The sequence below is a fragment of the Misgurnus anguillicaudatus genome, chromosome 20 (genome assembly GCF_027580225.2).
Source record: "Misgurnus anguillicaudatus chromosome 20, ASM2758022v2, whole genome shotgun sequence".
Classification (NCBI taxonomy): domain Eukaryota; kingdom Metazoa; phylum Chordata; class Actinopteri; order Cypriniformes; family Cobitidae; genus Misgurnus; species Misgurnus anguillicaudatus.
In genome coordinates this window covers 22,270,569-22,292,428 of record NC_073356.2, presented here as the reverse complement: position 1 = coordinate 22,292,428, position 21,860 = coordinate 22,270,569, and the positions used below count along the sequence as shown (strand labels likewise).

At 37.1% G+C, this 21,860-nt stretch overlaps 2 protein-coding genes across 2 annotated transcripts; both read left to right on the top strand.

Moving 5' to 3' along the window:
- Positions 1 to 176: 176 nt before the first annotated feature.
- Positions 177 to 8,373, top strand: vps45 (vacuolar protein sorting 45 homolog). The gene is made up of 15 exons (XM_055219899.2): positions 177 to 437; positions 661 to 795; positions 903 to 963; positions 1,053 to 1,132; positions 1,863 to 1,931; positions 2,694 to 2,831; positions 2,928 to 3,038; positions 3,231 to 3,365; positions 3,463 to 3,576; positions 3,651 to 3,818; positions 4,292 to 4,450; positions 4,547 to 4,654; positions 4,983 to 5,104; positions 6,040 to 6,171; positions 6,997 to 8,373. Exons 1-15 carry the CDS (start codon positions 345 to 347, stop codon positions 7,076 to 7,078), a joined length of 1,707 nt encoding a protein of 568 aa, XP_055075874.1. The 5' UTR covers positions 177 to 344; the 3' UTR covers positions 7,079 to 8,373.
- A 2,377-nt stretch (positions 8,374 to 10,750) lies between these two features.
- plekho1a (pleckstrin homology domain containing, family O member 1a) lies at positions 10,751 to 20,187 on the top strand. Its single transcript, XM_055220653.2, has 6 exons — positions 10,751 to 11,039; positions 11,654 to 11,800; positions 16,730 to 16,870; positions 17,047 to 17,151; positions 18,189 to 18,290; positions 18,676 to 20,187. Exons 1-6 carry the CDS (start codon positions 11,013 to 11,015, stop codon positions 19,732 to 19,734), a joined length of 1,581 nt encoding a protein of 526 aa, XP_055076628.2. The 5' UTR covers positions 10,751 to 11,012; the 3' UTR covers positions 19,735 to 20,187.
- The last annotated feature ends 1,673 nt before the right edge of the window (positions 20,188 to 21,860 follow it).

The window sequence follows — 21,860 nt, the reverse complement described above, 5'->3', positions numbered from 1 at the left end:
CTTACCAATATGGCGCTTTAGTCACTCTGTTTCACGCTACAGCTTTGAATTATGGGATACTAATTCACTTGCTTACATACTGTTTTCAGATCAGTTCGACTGGTCCATTTACACAGTAAAGAGTAGCAAATCCATTGAGCTACAGCGGATCCCAAATCAGATGTTGAATAAATACCCGCGTACACCGGAAGTATTAGGAAGCGCAGACAGTTGTTTCCCATTGTCAACAATACTAATGTGTGGGGGTTTACTGATGAAATAAGTCGTTTATTACTCAATAAACAACTGTTAAACGATCGGATCGCTTTTTCTACTCTTACTAAACATTTATAAAAAACGACAAAATGAACGTAACTCTGGCTGTCAAGCAGTATGTATCTAAAATGATAGAGAGCAGCGGACCCGGTATGAAGGTCCTGCTTATGGATAAAGAGACGGTAAGTGAATGCAAACAGTAAAATTTGAAATGTTTTACGCTATAGTGTTCAATCGTAAATAAGCAAATACAGTTTAATGTGCTAAGATCTGGTAATGTATCTAGTTTCTATGGGTCATGATGCCCTTATGTTTTTCAAAACCTATGTAAACACCACTGCATTTATGTTCCACAACTATTGCTTTATTTTTTTAATGATAACGTGTATGTTTATCATTTTATAGACCAGTATAGTTAGTATGGTCTACACACAGTCTGAGATCATACAGAAGGAGGTTTACCTTTTTGAGCGCATTGATTCTCAAAACCGAGACAACATGAAGCACCTGAAGGCTATCTGCTTTTTGCGGCCCACCAAGGTAACACTGATCTCAGTTTTTATATCATCCACTTATTAAATGTGTGTAAATGACACTGCATGGGGATACTAGGTATGTTATGTCTTTCTTCACCTCTGTGTTTACAGGAGAACGTACAGCACCTGATTCAAGAGCTTCGTCGACCCAAGTATAGTGTCTATTTCATCTGTGAGTGCCAACAGTAGATCAACAGACATATTCAGTCTAAGTGTTTTATGAAATGAAGGCCATGCAGTGAATTGAGTTCTTTTGTCCAGATTTCAGTAATGTGATCAGTAAGAGTGAAATTAAAGCATTGGCTGAGGCGGATGAGCAGGAAGTTGTTGCAGAAGTGCAGGTGAGCTTTCTGCTGGTTTTATTTAAGCCATTAAAGTTAAGACGTATCTTGAAAATCTAACTTTTTTCATGTTCAAGTGCTATAATTGTATCCCCAGTGATTCTTTCAACCTAGTAAATGTGAAAACGAACAAGAGAGTAACTTAGTTTTGGTAAACTATTCTCTGCAAGCATGTGAAAAAATAGGTAATTGAAATGTGGCTCCCCTTGTGATGTCAGAAGGGGATAATACCGCCCCTTAATCGGCACTATCCAAACACGGCACTGCCATTTAGTCACATAAGTCACGTCACATCTTTGCTCACACGTCACACCTACAATGTGCTGATTTTAACATGCTGTAATAAATTATCTATATGTTATTTTGAGCTAAAACTTCACATACACACTCTGGGGACACCAAAGATTTATTTGACATCTTAAAAAAGTCTTGTGAAATGTGCCCTTTAAATAAAATCAGTGTTGAAATGAATAGAAACACAAAATTTAAACTGATCAGAGAACGTAAAGATAAAATTTTGACTCAGTTTATGATAACCCAACTCAACCCAAGTCATTATTTGACTGTTTCTACATAAAAGCATCCTGCATAATTTAAAGATTATTTACAGCAATAACCACACATTACCTAATTTAATAATTTTTTTGACTATGAGTCCTACAGACATTGTCACATTTGTTTGAAGGCAGTAATTTTGCTTACAAATTATGATGTTTTCATGTTACTATAGGAGTTTTATGGGGATTTCATTGCTGTGAACCCTCACCTTTTCTCCCTCAACCTTCAAGGAGTATCCAGGGTAAGAGAAAATGCTTCTTGTGTTAAGTTATTGTTGAATGAAAAAGCTATGTTACTTATATTTACTCTATGATTTAAACTGATGTGACATGCTAAAACATTCATTGCTTGTGTTTTCAAAATATGTGTTTGTTGCGTCATGTGAACCATGTGCATCACGTGTTTTGTCAAAATAAGTGCCTGCTCCACACGGGTCAAAACCGTTTATGATAAAAGAGACGCTCACGTTCACAAAATACACACAAGACACTCACTTAACATTAAACTCTGATTACACATGAGATTATGCGAGTATCCGGCAATTTTATCATAAACCCTTTAGTCTGCAGCAGGCATTTATTTTGACAAGACACGTGATGCACATAGGATTACTCGACGCGCAGAACACATATTTTGAAAAAGAAACCACACACATGAATGGCTACATACATATTGTGACGAACTTCCCATCGGGCGCCCTCGAAAAAAGAAGTCACCACTGATTAGGAATCCTTAAACTCTTAAACAGTGTTAATTAATGAGTCCGAGTGCATGAAATAGCTGTAGATTCCCCCTTTAAGGCATGTTATGATGTCATGACCACCAACTTGAAACTGGTGGCGATTAAATTGTTAAAATCTAGTATTGCAACTTGGCATTCTTGTTGTATTTCATGTCTGTACAGTACTGTACCTCAAGACTATCTGAGAATCCAAAGGGATCTGATCATGGCTGTATCCGTCACAGGCTCACATTAAATAAATACCTCTGCATTTGTTTATAGGGTCGCAGTTGGGAACCCAGCATCTTGCCTCGTGTCACTCAAGGTTTGACATCAGTGTTGTTGTCACTGAAGAAATGCCCTATGATTCGCTACCAGCTCTCTTCTGACATGTCCAAAAGGCTGGCAGAGAGTGTCAAAGTAAGGTTTTACTTAAAATTAATTACATAAGTAATGTGTCACGATGATAGACATTTTCCATTGTAACCCATAACTTCAAATCTGTTTGTCTCACAGCAAATCATTACCAAGGAGTATGAACTGTTTGACTTCAGAAAAACAGAAGTACCTCCCCTTCTTCTGATTTTAGACAGAAGTGATGACGCCATAACTCCTCTTCTCAACCAGGTTAGAGACTACTGTACATTTGACTCCTGGTAACCTCATAAGCTCTAGGTGTAAAATTTAAATCTGGCCACCAGGGGGGGGATAGAGACCATTTTGTCTGAATATATCATGTTTATTCTTTTTCAATACAAGAGCCATAATATCACACAAATATTGCATAATGATTTAATGTGCTGGCATTGCTTCCTCTAGTGGACCTATCAGGCAATGGTTCATGAGCTCCTGGGAATAAATAACAACCGTATAGACCTGTCAAGAGTGCCTGGAATCAGTAAGGACCTGCGGGAGGTTGTCCTGACTGCAGAGAATGATGAGTTTTATGCTAATGTGAGTGCTGATCTGTTGATTACAATAAACGTTAGTACAAGATGAAATTATGAAATCGATACGCAGTATACATATGTTTTCTCCTTCTCTTAATAAGAACTTGTACTTAAATTTCGGTGAGATCGGGACAAACATTAAGAACCTAATGGAGGATTTCCAGAAGAAAAAGCCAAAGGGCCAACAGAAATTAGAGTCCATATCTGACATGAAGGTGAGCAGACTGTATATAACAGCAGCCACTGATACAGAAGTTGATACTGATACCACTTCCTTCTCCCTTTACAGGCATTTGTGGATAACTACCCCCAGTTTAAGAAAATGTCGGGCACGGTGTCAAAGCACGTGACTGTGGTTGGTGAGCTGTCCCGTCTCGTGAGTGACAGACAGCTGATGGAGGTATCAGAGGTGGAGCAGGAGTTGGCCTGCCAGAATGACCATTCCAGTGCACAGCAGGTCAGATACCCATCATATATTCAATTCAATTCAATTTTATTTATATAGCGCTTTTCACAATTGTTAATTGTTTCAAAGCAGCTTTACATGAATATATGTAGGGTAAAACACAGAAAAATTGATAGATAATATAAGAAGCAGAATACAGCGGCTAAAAATAAACACTACAAGCGAGCGTAGTAATAATGTAACGTATACAGGAAAGTGCTAAGTTAAGCCAATGTGGGCTGACTCTCCATGGGATGAAAAAACCCCTAGGAGAAAAACCCTGTGGGAAAACTCATAGAAGGAGAAAACCCCTTGAGAGAGATACATATATCTTCATATATATATAAACACGATAGGGATATGAAACGGGTAGGCGGATTACTCCCTGAATACATATACTGAATACAGGCCTGTGTTTAAAATCCCACCAAATCCTGATTTATTTATCAAATCCTGATTCATATTTTCTGGTTTCGCTTTTACAGAATGTAAGGCGGCTACTGCAGAGCCCTCGTTTGAATGAACTTGACGCTGTCCGCCTGGTAATGCTGTATGCGCTTCGCTATGAGAAACACAGCAGCAGCGTCCTGCCCAGCTTTATGGAGGAGCTCGCCCGTAGGGGTGTGTCTGAGAGATATCGCAATGTAAGAGTTGATGTTTTAATATTGATGGTTGATTTAGGTGAAATTAACTTTTAAACCAAGCAACATTTATTAACCTTGCCTGCATATGTGTTGTAGATGGTAAAGGCTATGGTGGAATATGGCGGTAAACGAATCAGAGGAAGTGACCTCATCACTCCTACAGATGCAGTGTCCATTACTAAACAGTTCTTTAAAGGGCTTAAGGTAGATCTCTAAACATTAATCCTCTTACAGTGACCGAATCACAACCAAGACACATTAAGGTTTTATGTGGTGTTACCATCCGTATCCTGTGGCCGCTTGTGATTGGATTTTGTTGAAGGAAGATCATTTTGATTTTATGACATCATACATCATTTGCAAGAACGGTGCGTTATTGCTACTTATATCTGAATCTCGCCACGTTTTGAAAATTTTTATGCAGTCACTTAGTAAAGATATTCTGTCATTGTTTCTCGACTGTCTCTGATTGTGGTCTGAGTAATTTTGTCATCAAATCTCATGGACGCTGGTTGCTTGTGTGCTCAAACAGGGGGTTGAGAATGTGTACACACAGCATCAGCCACTACTTCATGACACATTGGATCAGCTGATCAAGGGTCGTCTGAAGGACAGCCAGTTCCCCTACCTCGGGCCTAGTTCTCTGAGAGACAGGTGACACAATACATAAATACACTGGCATGCACACACTCATGCAATAAGATACATGGCACTTTTGATGTAATGTTTTTGTTGTGAAAACATTTTAGAATCAAATGTGTTTAAATAAAAAATAAAAATATTCATTTTTCACAAGATAATTAAATGTACTTCAAATTAAAAAATGTTACATTTAAATATTTATTTACAATATGCAAGCATATTCCCATCACAGCTGCTTCATACTCAGTTTTCAGGAGTTATCAATTCGTCAAGGTCCTTTTTACCCATCTGCTTGGGTTGTACACTTATTATACTTCTGACTAAATTAAGGTCCTATAAAGCATTTCACTCTTTTAACATTGACAGTCTTATAATTATGGGATGTTAAAGGTGCCATAGAATAAAAACTGTATTTACCTAGGCATAGATGAATAATAAGAGCTCTGTACATGGTAATGAAATATCGTAAGCCTCAAACACGTTTGTTTCCTAATTTTTATGTTAACCTTGTGCACGCAAAAGACTGCTGGAAAACAGACCAATCTCAACATAACACCAACTGTGATGTCACAGTCGAGATGTACGCCACCAACATTAAATTACACATTAAGTTAATTACCAAAGTTGTTAAAATGCTTACTAATGTAAGCTACTGACATGAGCCTCAAAGCAGCTCAACATTATTATTCACGACCCTTCCATTTCACTATTATTCATTTCATTCAAAGGACAAGTCCTAGGGTTGTAAATGGACATGTAAAAACATTTCTGGATCATTTTTCACTTAATAAAGTTTCATACCTTCTATGTAAATATCAAAGAACAATTTAACAATGCATTCTTTGGCACCTTTAAATCCACCCAATTGATTCAAATTTGGTGAAGGGAATGAACCGGAGAACTTAAACCTTCTAAATTTTCCGCACATGTACTTCTCACACGTTTAGACCTCAAGACATTATTGTCTTCATAATTGGTGGAGCCACTTATGAGGAAGCACTCGCTGTTTACAACCTGAACCGCACAATGCCTGGGGTGCGCATCGTCCTTGGGGGCACGGCAGTTCACAACACTAAGAGGTCAGTGTCTTTAAATACTCTTAACACTGTTGTCTCTTTTCACCACCTCCATCCATTTGCCCCCTGGCACACAAGCCTTTATGTCTTATTCAAGACTGAATGGTTACAGAATGACATAAGCCTATGAATGGTGTTATCTTAAAACATACAATTGGTTTGCTCATATGATTTAAAGGGACACTCCACTTTTTTTTTGAAAATATTCTCCTTTTTCAGCTCCCCTAGAGTTAAACATTTGATTTTTACTGTTTTGGAATCCATTCAGCTGATCTCCAGGTCAGGCGCTACCACTTTTAGCATAGCTTAGCACAATCCATCGAATCTGATTAGACCATTAGCATCACGCCTTTAAACACTAACCAAAGAGTTTTGATATTTTTCCTATTTAAAACTTGACTCTTCTGTAGTTACATCATGTACTAAGGCTGACGGAAAATTAAAAGTTGCGATTTTCTAGGCAGATATGACTAGGAACTATACTCTCATTCTGGCGTAATAATCAAGGACTTTGCTGCCGTAACATGGCTGCAGGAGGCGCAATGATATTATGCAGCACCTTAGTATCTTTCAATAGCAGGGGCCTATTTTCGAGCTGGAAAATGAGCATATTTTCAAGAAAAAAGTGACGTGTCGCTTTAATTCTGGATTTTGTTGTGTGGGGGTCACATTTTGTTATTTTGTCATTTCTGTTATTAATTTCTCTTTTTAGTTAAATATGCCCATACATGTGATGATGGTGTTTTCCCCTGTGGGTTTAAATCTGACATATATTGCTGACTATGCACATTTTGATCCACACTTGTTTCATTTGTCCCTCTGTCACAGCTTCATGGAAGAAGTGATGCTCTCAGTAAGATCAGGTGGTGACAGGACTCAAGGATCTGGCAGACCATCAAGTCGACGCTGAACTCGTATCGTGATAATCAGCTGTATTGTTGTGTGTGGTCTGTCCTCTGACCCTGAACACATTGTTTTCTTGTTTTCTCACTCCTAACATTCCTTTACAATGTGTAAGTTCTTTAGGTGAGAAAACACATAAGCAGGGTGTTGCTCATGACGTGTGTAACTAAAAGTTGTATATGTGCATTACTTTTATGATTGTATAAATAATGTTCACAAAATAATTATAATGACCGCTTTAAATATATTGGTTTTGTGTTGCTGCATTTGATCATTGTTTTGACAGGTGACTATGTTTCAGAATATTAAAAATTAGTGTATATAACCTAAATATTAAAGAAAAGCTGCTCTGTAAATATAATTTGGGCAAGAATATTACTGTAAAATGTTTCATCAAAGGTTCCCAAACATTTAAATCTGCTTGTTTCAAAACTAAGCAAACAATAACTAAATGTGTTTAAATCTAATGCTTGTCCACTTCTTTGTGTTATTATTAATTGTTACTAGCTTGTCCAGCTAAATGTGTTACTCGCTGTGTCTTTTCAGTTGTGTGTTGGAGTTAGTCTTTCATTGATTAATACATCATTGAATACACACACACACATTTTAAAAGTTTTAATGATATTTTAAATCAATCACCAAAGCTCCACGCCCCATCACCTGGCTGATGACGTTGGATGACATTGTATGTGGTATACAGAGTTTAGCCCTGACCTCTTAGGTCATTACCGTAACCTCTAGAGCTAAAACCCAATGGATTTGCTCGGGCTGTTGCACTATAACTCCCCCCCCCCCAATCACATCCATTAATCCCCACCCATCAGCCAGAGAGCTAGCAAGCCTAAAATACTTAATAGCTTTACTGCTTCAAGCACACAATTTACTGTATATAGGATGGAAAGATTTGTGGTGATTTTCAAAGTAAAGGACCCAGGAAATTTTCAGGCAAATAATGTTACTTGTGTTGTACTAGAGAGCATACAGGAGAACCCTAATAATTTTTTTTTCAGATTGGGTGTACAAAAACACACAAGGTGTCCTTGGTGTACACATTTTAAAACTAAAAGAAACATCTCTTGCTTTGAATAATGTAATCATGTCATGCTAAGAATAAAGTGCTGAAGTTATGTACAGTAGCTAGTAAAGAAGTTTCCCTTTTTAAATGTTTGTGCTGTTGTCTTGGAGTTATGGGATCTTTTGAAACTCACCTGTGTTTTTGTTACATAATGAAAATTATGAAATTTGTGAATCACCTTTCAAACTCTACAGTTTTTAATAAATGGAATGTATAAAACATCAAAACAGCTTATATACTTGAATTTGTTATACACATAAAAAAGTGGTGTTTTATCACATAAACAATCTATACTAATTTTCTACTAATTACTAATATTATACTAATCTAATACTAAACTATTTATTGCATGAAACATACCGTATATTTGCTGTTGAATGACATAAGTACATCACTTTTGGAGGTATTCATCCAATGATGATAAATCAGATTTTTTTTTAAAAAATGTAGTATACTAGTGTTTACTATAGTAAAAGGTAGTATAATGTGATATACTCTGGGTTTATTATATAAACAATTAAGAACTGTGTAGTCAACTGTAGTAAATACTATAGTATACTACAATATTTTTGAATTAGGTCAATCAGCCTATACACTGCAAATAACAAACTCTCTTATCTAGTATTTTTGTCTTGTTTTCAGTAAAAATATCTAAAAGTTATTAAATCAAGATGAATTTTTCTGATTAACTAAGAAAATAGGTCTAGTTTTTAGTCAAAAAATATCATATTTAAGTGAATTTGTGCTTAAAGGTGCAGTTTGTAAATTTTAGGGGCATCTTGTGGTGAGGTTGCGAATTGCAACCAACGGCTCAGTCCAGTGCCCAACGCTCGCTTTTAAAATGCATAAAGAAGCTACGATAGCCACCACCAGACAAACATTTAATCGTTAGAGACAACTTAGTAAAAAAGTTTGTCCGTTAAGGGCTTCTGTAGAAACATGGTGGCACAAAATGGCGACTTCCATGTAACGGGACCCTCAGTGTATGTAGATAAAAACGTCTCATTCTAAGGTTATAAAAACATAACAGTTCATTATGAATGGTCTTTATACACCCCTGATAATATAGTTTGTATATTATTTTGCATTTTTTTCAAGAGATCCTTCTAAAAATTACACACTGCACCTTTAAAACAAGCAAATACATTTGCCAATGGGTAAGAAAAAAATATTGAATTATACTTATATACTTTTTTAACACCTAATGCAAGGAAAAAATCAAGAAAAATGTCTCACCCTATTGGCAGATTTTTTTAAAATTGTTTTAAGGACAAATTCTATTAAATTGTATATTTTTGTATAAGTATATAGACTTATTTTCTTATGTCATTTTGCTCATCAAAAAAATGCATCTTGATTAAATTTGTTTATATTTGTACTGAAAACAAGATAAAAAGAAAATCATTTTTTGCAGTGTACACTTAAAATCGTTATGCACATACACATTGTAACCAGGGTTTAAATTGGGCCGGGGCCGTCCGGGGCTAAGCTCCGGCACATAGGCTGAAGGTCGCGCTCTGCTCTTGCCAGTGTACCCGCTGCGCTTGTGCGTGTGTACTCGCTGCGCTGGTGCGCGTGCACTGACGCGAAGGGAATAATGCGTTTTCATTCATTATGGGGCATACTCACCAACGCAAGTTCAACGATTTGCGCGAGCAGATTACATACAAAGTCAATGCAAAGACGCAACCAGGCGCGTCCTCGCACGGGGCGATGACAATGACGCGAATTGGGCGCCGCAATTGCCGCGGAAACACGCGCTTTTCCCTTTAAATGCGTCTTCGCGCAAGTTATGCAACTTAAGCGAAAAAACTCAGAACTTCAAGAACGCGCTCTCACACAGGATCATTTGACGAGAGAGAGAGAGAGAGAGAAACAGAGAGAGAGAGAGGTAAGAATGGTGCCCACGTCGAGAAAACTTCATAAGACTAGAAACGTGTAAAGGATTAAAGTATGTATGTCACTCATCTAATTACATTATGTTAAGGATGACACTGGATATAACTTTTATAGTTTAATAAAATAATGTATTTTGATTACACAAATCAAACCTAATTATATGATTGTTTTAGCTGCTGACCAGCATAGGGAATCTCTATGGCTAATTTATAAGACATTTTGATGATACAGTACTGTGTGTTGTACCTTTTCTTTTTATTTGAGTCTTTTTAGCCTATCTTATGCCTAGAATTATTCAAGGAGGTTGATTCTTTAACTTCCTTTAACGTTTGATCAGTTGTGCATAATGACATGTGCAACAAATGGATATAGGGTGTCAAACTCATAGATTTGCATCATTTAAAATTCAGACACTCTTTATAAAATATTTGGGGTCAACCTCTGGCACAAATCCTATCAGAGGTCCAGAATGTCATTGAAACACACCAGTGGCTTTGCTATCATCAGTATTAAACATGTTACCCCTTGAAGTACCCCTCCCCGCAGAGCCCCCCCACATAACAAATCCCAATTTAACCCCTGATTGTAACTGTATAAAAAAATAAGAATTGCAACGTTGACACACACTGAGAAATCACTGACATCAGGCGGACAGCTGCGTGCTCGCTCAATAGATGGAGCAGTTGAGCTTCAAAAACGTGAATCAACCTCCCCCCACACCAAAATTAGTTTCAATGCAACCCACAGCATCTCAGGGAGTAACCCAAGCCAATGGAGAGCCTGTGCCCGCGTTTTGCAAACCGTCAACGTGAACACTGCGCGTCCTGCGCTGAGATCCAGCATTTTAACCCACTGAAAACAACGACAACACCTGCACGAGAGAGACTCATTCACAATCAAGAGGAAACACAACTATCTCTCTATAAACAACAGAACAGATCGCGGAATATACATTACATGAGGCAACATGAAGAAAAGCCATTTGGTGAAAAGGGTGAGATTTTAATTCAACTATGTTTACACGACTGTTTAGTTTTATTAACATTCAGTTTTATTGCTTTGAACATTCCCTTTTTTTGGACTGAAAGTCATTTAAAAATTATTTTAACATCGTAAATTACTCCTTTGTTGTGGTAAACCAGAACATTCAAAGCCTATTTGATGCTTTACGAAACTTGACCATTGTTTTTATACAGGAACCAAGGTATTTAGTAATGTATAGTAAAACCAAATTCATACATTAACGTTTTTTCTATAAGAAATCCTGTATTGTTTAATCATGATATTTATAAGAAAAACTATAAAGGCAAAATGATAAGCCGCCAAAACCCATACTAGCATACTTTAATAAAACGCAGGTTCGTTTTCACAAGGGTTAAGTTACGCATTTTCCTCTCGTGCATTGGAGTGAAGCTTCCGTGATGGGTGATATTATCTTTATTTCAATTGAGCCAGTATATAATTGACACACCCTACAGTTTGCATTATTTTTTCCTATTTATACACAGCTGCACTCAAATCACCAGTGTGAAGATCTGATTATCTGTTTGCACTGTTATGTAAGAGGGATAAAACAGTAACTGATAGTCACTATTGACACACTTACAGGGTCTTCAAGATGCCAACCAGCCATCATCCCAACCAGACAAAGTCGGCTGGATCCGCAGGTTCTCTGGCAAAGGGATATTCAGGAAAGTATGGAGAAACCGCTTTGTGATGCTAAAAGGGGATCAGTTGTACATATTTGAAAAAGAGGTGAGTTGGGAAGAGTTTCAAAGTGCCCATATTATGACTGCTTAAAAGTTATGAAGTTAAATAGGTCAGTGGTTCTCAAACTGGGGTCCGGAGCCCCCAGGGGGGCCGCGAGATGGTGCCAGGGGGGCCCCAGTTTTATGACAATTTATCATGAATTCTGTGTAATTAAACCTAAAAAAAATAAGGCTACTAACCAACAGCACTACTTTGTATAACTTAATATGTTTTGTTTAATTAAAATGTTACATTTTAGAACAGTTTCTGTGATACATTTTCTTTGGTGGGGCCGCAAAGGAATGCACCGTACACAAGGGGGGTAGCACGTGGAAAAAGTTTGAGAACCACTGAAATATGTGTATGAAAATCTGACTTTTTCCATGTTTAAGTGCTAATTGGGACCCCAGTGCTTCTATCAACCTAGAAAATGTGAAAAAGATCAACCAAGTAACTTAGTTTTGGGAAACCATTCTCTGCAAGCATGTGAAAAAATAGGTCATTGAAATTTGGCTCCCCTTGTGATGTCAGAAGGGGATAATACCGCCCCTTAATCTGCACTATCTAACCACAGCACTGCCATATAGTGGCAATTTTAAAGTTTTAATGAATTATTTATATGGTATTTTGAACTAAAACTTCACATACATACTATGGAGACCCCAAAGATTTATTTTTCATCTTTAAAAAGTCTTGTAAAATGTCCCCTTTAATGAATGTGGACTGTTGGAGTAATTTTTCAAAAATTCCTGTCCTTGATATTAAAAGTTTAGCCCTGCAGCATCATCAAAGTATTCCCTGACAAGCTATAATTGTTAGGAGGAGGATATTATATAAACACTGAAAATTATACCCCATTATTGCTTCTTGTTTTGGTGCAGCTGCTTATTGTTTATTATCAAATGTTCCCAAGGTTAGTATCATGGATATTTTGTCAACGCAGTACAGTCAACATTAATATCAGCAATCCCCAAAGATAATGAAAGTTAGTTACAAGTAATAAAATTACAGACGGAACTAAGCATCTCTCCGAATTTAATTGCTGGTTTAATTTTAGAACAAAAAAATCTTTCATGTGCTTACCTGAAATGTGCAAGGATTGGTTGTAATTCTTCAGGAAAGTGTAGCAGCTTTGTTGGGAAGCAGTAAGGACAGTTTAGTAGTGCCATGGTATTTCTTGATGTAGTATTAAAATTAAAGAGTTGCTTAAGCACTCCCTTATCCCTCATTTACATACTAGTGGACTTTTGGAGATCAGAGGATTAGCCGCACTTGTTCCTAAAGATGCTCAGGGCTCTGGTGTGACATCACAACATTTAAACAAAGCACATTATGCCAGCATCAAATTGAAATTTTATTGCAATCAGTAAATCATGCAGACATGCATTTTTTAATAGTACAACGCAGATATGCCTCTTTATAGATTTTAAGTTAGCCACAAATGTTTTAAATTCTGAAACAGTTTGCATAAGTTATGCTATATATGTTATGTTGTTATACTGTATATGTGTATTACAGGAGCTTAAAATGAGCTGTACATAGATCAGCCGCTCACGAAATCATTAGCATTCGGCTCCCCCATCTCCTAACCTTATCTGACGGGTCAGGCAAGCAGGTTATTTTTATAGGATCTGATTACATTGTCAGCAGGTTGCATCAGTATCAGTATGTTAGCTACAGGACTGTCCTCTCGTGATCACTGCCCCGGCTCTATATTGTCCGTCAAGGCTGTGAATAGTTCTGACAGGGATACGCACTACTACACTTGACTTCAAGGTAACCCTGCTCTTGCCTGTATGATGTCACCTGACATAACGTTTCGATTGATCTCACTCGTGCGGCACGCTCATGCAACACTAGTCATAAATGCTATGAATCCTTAGTGAATTATTTGAAGTTTATACATGTGGACAGCTGAGCTTTTATAACTGTGTTCAAAGTGCCTCTGTGCAAGCTCTCTCTATATGTCTGGTGTAAATAATTAATGCTGTAGCGCAGTGGTTTTTAACTGGTTTTCCAAATTTCACTAAATCGGCACTAAATTGTGCATTGTACAAAATATCCTTAAAATCTGATTTATAGGTGTGTATATTTTTAAATGGTTATTTCTATATTTTTGAAAAGTTAATATCAACTTTAAAACATCTTGTTTTAGCATTTCAGGAAGAAAACATCAGGTCAATGTAAAATTTATAAGAGCAGGCTTTACGAAGGCCCGCATTTTGTTGTGGATGGAGATACCTCCATCAGAATGAAGATGGTCTGTTAGTGGGTTATTTTTGGAGGTGGTTAATCCAGAGATCAGGATGGCCCCCTGTCGGGAACGTGCTGTGCCAACAGTGGGGGAGTGAAATATTGATGTGGTGAAGAGAGGCCCGGCTTTTTTCCTCCAGGGGTCTTTTGCCCCATATTAGCATCACTGTGCGCTCTTTCTCAGAGTGTGCACTCACTCACATTTAAATGTGTGATTCCCATGAGACCAGCTGGAGGCATAAGGTTACACACACTACCTTTGGCCATATGTGATTTAGAAATGCTTTACTTAGATTTTGCTCTTTTTGTTTGTAAACTGCCTAAGCTAATTATGACCTAATTAAAACCAGAAGTTGATGTAGTATTGCAAATAACATAGCGGAGTCATATTCGAGGGCGCTGATGTGTGTGGTTCGTAATTTCAAAATATTTGTTCGGCGAGTCGACTCGAGTGAACCTATGTGCATCACGTGTCTTGTCAAAATAAGTGCCTGCTGCAGACGCGTCTAAAAGGTTTATGATAAAAGAGACGCTCGGGTTTGCCAGATACTTGTATAATCTCATGCGTAATCAGAGTTTACTGTTAAGGGAGTGTCTCGCATGTATTTTGTGAAATTGAGCGTCTCGGTTTTGACGCGTGTGCAGCAGGCACTTTTTTGACTAAACACATGATGCACATGGTTCACATGACGCAACAAACACATAATTTGAAAACACGAGCAACACACATGACACTCCGAACACATATTTTGAATTTGTGCCCCTCGGAAGAGCAGTCACGAGCAGCCACTGCTAGATATTATAAACAGACTGCCTTGCTGTTTGGTCTATGATCGCAGATCACTATGATCTTTTTTCTTTAATCTCAAGATTACAGATTCATTCTTTTGCATATTTTGGTTGCTCTGCCTACAGAACTCTTGTCTTAAAATTTCTAAATCTCTAACGATGCGTCCCAATTTGCCTATTTTGCTAAAAGTTTGTACTGAAAGTATATAGTTAAGCAGTATGCAAGTACTGGAACCTACCAATGCGTAAAGGAAGTAACTGTTGTTGCATACACTGTAAAAATTCCTTGTTGCGCTTAAATTTTAAGTTTAATTATCTTTCCTGACAGGTGAGGAATAAAGTTGAAAAAAATATTTTTTATAATTTATAGCAACTTCTTACTAGTAAAGAAAGTTGAAATTAATTATAAATTCAAGTTAATTAAACTTAGAAATGTAAGTGCAACAAATAATTGTTTACACTGTATGAAGCATGAAGTTAAAACAACTATTATTAAGTTTTATTAACTTGTTATAAGTTGATATAACTTATAAAAACATGTTGAAATTGTTTAAGCTTACTTTTTAAGTTGAAGTAACATAAAAATAGGCTATATGTAGGTTTTTTCAGTGTACAGTTTAGATTGAGATTGTTAATAATCATACACATCAAAACACAACTTTTTGCATTTCAGCTTTTACTCATTTATTATTTTTTATGTATGTAATTTTAATATAGTTTACTTTATTTATTCAGCCAACCATCACTTATTTGATTAATTCAGTGTAGCATCACTAAACTTCTTAAACTTGAGTTTTGGGTAATCAGGCATTAGAGTGATCATGGATATGCACTTTGAAACATTAGACCATCTGGGTACACTTTAAAAAGTGCTGGGTTATTTTCAACCCAGCGTTGGGTTAAAAAGCGATGAGCCCAGCCCGCTGGGTTGTAATTGAACCTATGCTGGGTTGTTTTAACCCATGGTTGGGTCAAATATAAACATTTTCTGGGTTAATTTAACCCAACAGCTGGGCTCGTCCCTTTTTGACCCAGATTGTACTCATTAAGGGTGCTCATTTCAATATACTATTTAAGAAACACTCTTATTTTGAATAATCTTTAGGACAGGTATGTGAATTAGAATCCAGGGTATCTGTCTTTTTGATATCACATATCTTATGCTAATATCTGTTCTGTTGGATTTCTGTTTGCCTTTGGGATCCCTCTGGGAATTGCAATCCCAGTGTGCAATTTTTTTCCCAGGTTCAGTGAAATTTACCACCACGTTTGACTATAATGAGTACTGACCTGTGTTAAAATTAGACATTTTGCACAGATGGGTCACAATGGCCAAATAGAGGAGGGGCTGATCTAACTGAAAATCGTTTGTAACATCTGTCTTGTTTTTCAATACTTACAACACCACATGTTCACAACATTTCTCTGATTTCAAATCATCTACCTTGTGTTCTTTGTAATCCTCAGAAAAAGGTACAAATGGTTTTTATGGGGCATAAATGTTTTCTAGATTTACTGTTTTCTACATAAAATCATCCTGCATAATGTAAAGAATGTAAGTTAATTTAAGTAAATTAAAGTGAAATCAATGACTGAAATCAAACTTTCAATTATGCAACTTTAGCCTGGATTTCACAGACAGGGTCACAAATATTTTTTTTTAACAGTTTTATTGTTGCTTTTGTTTTGTGTCAGCATGAATTGAGCCCTTTGTGACCTTACACCAAAGTGTGTGCTGTTGAACATTAATTATGGCTGTCTGTTGAGCTGAAATCAATGTTGTCTGCACAGTGGGCCTGAAAAAGAGCTGCAGATAATGTCAATTATGGTAGAAATTGCTTTTACCTTCAGGCCTGTTGGTCAATGTGCTGATGCTGCTATCTTTGTATCTAGATGAAGAATGATGGAAAGACCCATGAAGTCTTTGACCTGGCTAAATATGAGCGCTCGGAGGAACTGAAAAAGGCCAAGAGCCACAGCAAGAAGAACCACAGTAAATTTACACTGCTTCGTTGCCCCCAACCCGGGAACAAGGTAAGAACCAAACAGCGTTGAATGAAGGCACATAAATCTTCTAAATAATCTTTATTGGATCTTACACATTGTTTTAAAATAACATTTCAATTGAGATTAAAGTCATCTTGACAAAATTTTGAAGGGGTCATATTAGATCTTAGTTTTTATTATTGTAACATCTTTCTTTGCATTAGAGTCCAAATCTTGTATTTCTGGCCGTAAGTCCTGAGGAGAAGGAATCTTGGATTAATGTTTTAAATACAGCTATTACAAGAGCAAAGAACCGTATTTTAGATGAGGTAAGTATTTTTTCTCTTTAGATATTTTTATTTCACAATCTAAACATTTTGCTGTTATTTGGGTCCTTTGCATACTGGAGATTACTGGAGATAAATGCAAATTAAACAAATTGCATGTGGGGGGCTTTTAACTACAAAATCACAAAATATATGGGATTCTCGTGAAATTAGAAGGTGTCATCATTAAACATTTTGATAAAAAGTAAATGCAAAATAAGAGTAGCAAAATAAGAAGCATACAGTTACCAACATCTCTTCATGTACTATTTTGCACATGATTTTAAATGACATCATAAAAACCAATTTTGTTGTTTTTCCACATTTAAAGAGAAAAATGTCATTACCGCAACGTGTCCATGACTGGATTTGGGTTCTTTGACAATAATATTTATAATTAAAAAATCTAAAAAATAAAAAGCTTCAGTGCATGCTATACTATAAACATTTACAGTAAAGAAACATGTGGAATTTGATGATCATTGGTAAATGTAGAGACAATAATAAGGAATATAAATGTGTCCAAGAAAAATTTTCTCATCCTCCGCAACAATTTTCAATCATTGTTTAATCCCTCAATTAACATTTTCAAAAAAAAAATTGTTGGAAGGGACATAATTGACTGTGATACTCAAGATGGCTACCTGGTAAGCAGTTTTTATTTTTTCTCTTAGTTCGCGGCAATGATAATTTTTGATAATGATAATAAAAAAATTTAAATAATTCTATAGGAAATCTTTTTTTAAATCCTCTAAAAATAATGGTTATAGTAAGTTCAGACTTTAATCTTATATATGAAAAAAATTGGCTTCAAGGGCTTTAAAAAAAATCTGATGCTGGACACCTTCTAAGTCTAGATTTCATGAGAATCACCCATATGCCATATGCTATTTATAAATATGCTAATTCATTTTCACACTAACAAGGGCCGGATAAAACAGTGATGAAAGTGAGATTAATTATCACTTACTACTAGCATATAGACCCTTTCTGTTGTGTAAATTACAATCCATATATGGCTGCTGAAAATTACTTTGCAGGTCACGATTGAGGAGGAGAGTCTTTTGGCGCACCCTACACGGGATCGAGCCAAGATCCCTCTTGGACGCCGTTTGCCCTCACGCGGTCATCACATGTCTGTGGTGCGTGACATTGTTGTTTTAACTTCGAGTGTGAGGACAGCTGTTGTTTCATGTTTACATTGTTTTGTGCGGAAATGTACTGATTTGCATGATTGTTGTTGGATGCTGTATAGATATGCAGCTGATAAGATATGTGACTGATACATAACTATTTATTTTTGAGGCCTTCTGCATAAACCCATTAACATTTACAGTCTTTCTCTTATTAGAAAACAGGCCGTAAGAGAAATTTTTATCTAATCAAATACATTTTAGAATAATCAGCAATACCATTTTCACATTAACCCTATTAGCTATTATTTTCCTATTATTAGCTATTATTTTGAGGAAAAAAATGCTTGTCAAACAATTGAATGGTAATAGTATGTAATGTTTTGCTGTTTAGGCCTCTGCCACCTCTGATGGTATGCTGACACTTGACTTGGTAAATGAAGAAGATGCGGATATGCATGATGATGATCAGGATGTATGGATAAAGGACGGTCACGTCAGCATAGATATGCTTGCTCCTGGCCGCCGACGTGCCGGTACTGATGTGTCCAGGCCACCATCCTTCATTACAGACACCAGGGTGAATACCAGCAGTTTACCACGCAAAAGTGAGGTTTCCCATATCTACCAGTCTCACACCCCTCAAAGCGGACAAAAGGTGTTAGCTCAGTGCCGCAATCGCTGTGCTTCCATGGATGATGCTCTATCGAGAGGAGAGCGAAAAACAACCAAGAACGGTCTCCAGGAAACATTAACCCAGAGCCCGACAGACCACCTGCAAAACCTGATCATCCAAAGGCTACAGAGGACTCAAGAGCTACTGGCTGAGATCCAGGAACAAAAGGCCCATAGGGACAGGATGGGATCTTACCCCTACCTAAGAGGCATCGATTCCCCCCGACTTCAGCACCTCAAAGGGTTCGACTCGCCACACTCCAAGGGCTCCAGCTTACATGGCTCTCCTCACAGCAAAAGCATAGACTCAGAAGATTCATCTGGTTCAAGAGGTAAGGAATCGCCTCATGCAAAATCGAAGGACTCGCCTCGCATGAAGAAGTCAAAATCTAAGAGCAACTTTCGCTCGAAAAGCATTGACTCACCTGATACTAAAGAACCAATTTCACCCCATATAAAATGCATGGATCTGAACCACATCAAAGGTTCAGACTCGCCTATTTCCACTGGCTCACACTCGCCCCACTCCAAGTGTATGGACTCTGCTTTCTTTCGGATCTCTTACTCGCCTTGTTTAAAAAAAAATAAGGGTACTGACTCGCCCCCCAGTGAAGCACTGGACTGGGATAGCAGGAGGGCAGCAGCCGAACGACTGCTACAAGAGGCTATTTCTTCATGGAGAGAAGCTAGAGAGGTCTTGGCTGAGGTAAAGGAGCTACAAGCCAGACAGCAAATTAAAACACCCAAAATACCCACACAGTGCTGCAAACATCTTTAGTCATATATGGGGCTTTAAAATAAATCTGAGGAAGAAGAACAATAAATGGAAGTAGCTGTTTTGTTCAATTGCCAAACTGTCCCCTGTATTTTCTCACAGCCTATTTATATATTAGGTTCCTCTGACACATAAACCCTTTGTCTTTGCACTTTGAATAATTGCATTATTGCTTGTCTAAATTGGGCCCTGCTTCTAAGGATGTTCTGGTTTACTCTTATTGCTATTGGTAAGCACTGGATTGTGTTTTGTTGTAACACTGGTTATGAACCCGTTGTTTATTTTTAAGCTGTTTGCTAAAGCACCTCAGGTGTAACCTCAAGATGAAGTCTTGAAAATGCTTGGAATTGATTAAAAGTGGATCGTTATTCATAATACTTCGAATGAACATTTTTGTAATATTTGTAATACTGGCAAAGTTTTCAAAATTTGAAAATAAAATGGTTTTCTTGCTCATTATGTTTCTAAACTAAAGTTTGAGTATCTAACTGGAGTAGTAAGTGTTGGCACTTAAAGGAAAAAGCATACGTGGACATCACATTTAGTTTTTTGTTTGCACCATAATACTTAATTCTGTGTAACTAGAACCTGTAGCACACAAACGTGGACAATTACACTGCTTCATGTTCAATGAAAAATATTGGTTATTTTATTTATTGGTTCTTCTTAAAGGACAAGTTCGGTATTTTACACTTTAAGCCCTGTTTTCAGATTGTTTATGATGAAATAGAACGGTTTTGACTGAAATTTGGACATATGATGCTGGCCAGAGAATTTTCAGGTGTTTCTTGTATCAGAGCTCCCACCTCTAGAATGGGTTTATAGGTGCACAGGAACAATCCTTCCTAAAATGGATTAAACTTTCGTTTACAAAGACGTGAAACTCACCGAGTGGTCAGGGGTTTTCACTGATATGCTCACACAAAAATCGCTGCAAAAGATGCTTTCCAACAGGTTTTATCGTAGTTTTGTCCAACTCCATTGACTTGTATTAGATGTGCTGTGAGGTACGGTATCACTCCCCGCCGGGACTTTTTTTGTGTATTCTTGCAATTGGCAAAGGCGGATTATTGCCACCAACTGGGCTGGAGTGTCTATTATTCAAGCTCTCAGTCGGGTGTGGGGCGTTTGGAAAATTAGGTCCACAAGTTTACAACGAATGCTAAAACACCTGTTGGAAAGCATCTTTTGCAGCGATTTTTGTGTGAGCATATTAGTGAACACCCCTGACCACTCGGTGAGTTTCACGTCTTTGTAAACAAAAGTTTAATGCATTTTAGGAAGGATTGTTCCAGTGCACCTATGCAGCCTTTGTAGAGGTAGGAGGTGAAACAACGATCACCTGAAAATTCTCGGGGCAGCCGCATATGTCGAAATTTCAGTCAAACCCGTTCTATTTCATCACAAACAATCTGAAAACAGGGCTTTAAGTGTAAAATACTGAACTTGTCCTTTAACCCCAAAAAAGCTGGAAGAAATATGAAATAAAGAGAAACCAAAGCTCAGGTCTAAGGAGGTTAAAATAAATGTGATACAGGATACCAGAAGAACAATTTTGGGTTGTTGTTTCACAGGTCCTTTGTAGTGGAAAAACATTTTTAGACAATAAAAAGCTAAGACATAAAGACCTTTTGAATATGGTTCTTTTATGTCAACTCTTCCCAGCAAACAATAGCGGTAATTTCACAGTCTAGGTTAACAACAGATCCTATATTTTCTGGCTATGAGTAATCCACTTCTAGCCAAAATAAATTTGAAATTGGTTACATGTAGATGTATGATGTTCCCTCATGTAAGCCAAAAGTGATGACAAGGTCTTTGGTTTCATTTATTTATTTTATTTTGGCTATTTGGTTAGACATCTGTTTAAAGTCCAATATTAAAGGGGGCATATCATGAAGATCTGACTTGTTTCATGTTAAAGTGCTATAATTGGGTCCTCAGTGATTGTATTTACTTAAACAATGTAAAAAAGAAAAACAGTTTTGGTAAACCATTCTCTGAATGCAACCATCTGAAAAAATAGGTCATTAAAATTTGATGTCAGAAGGAGATAATACCGCCCCTTAATCTGCACTATCCAACCACAGCACTGCTATTTAGTGCAGAAATCAGCTCATTTGCATTGA

Bases quoted from the DNA above. Each gene is read 5' to 3' on its own strand.
- vps45 (XM_055219899.2), top strand. From the start codon at position 345: ATGAACGTAACTCTGGCTGTCAAGCAGTATGTATCTAAAATGATAGAG. The intron at 796-902 runs GTAACACTGATC...CTGTGTTTACAG, and splicing joins GCTTTTTGCGGCCCACCAAG to GAGAACGTACAGCACCTGAT. The intron at 3,577-3,650 runs GTGAGCAGACTG...CTCCCTTTACAG, and splicing joins AGTCCATATCTGACATGAAG to GCATTTGTGGATAACTACCC.
- plekho1a (XM_055220653.2), top strand. From the start codon at position 11,013: ATGAAGAAAAGCCATTTGGTGAAAAGG. The intron at 11,040-11,653 runs GTGAGATTTTAA...ACACACTTACAG, and splicing joins AAAGCCATTTGGTGAAAAGG to GGTCTTCAAGATGCCAACCA. The intron at 11,801-16,729 runs GTGAGTTGGGAA...CTTTGTATCTAG, and splicing joins TGTACATATTTGAAAAAGAG to ATGAAGAATGATGGAAAGAC.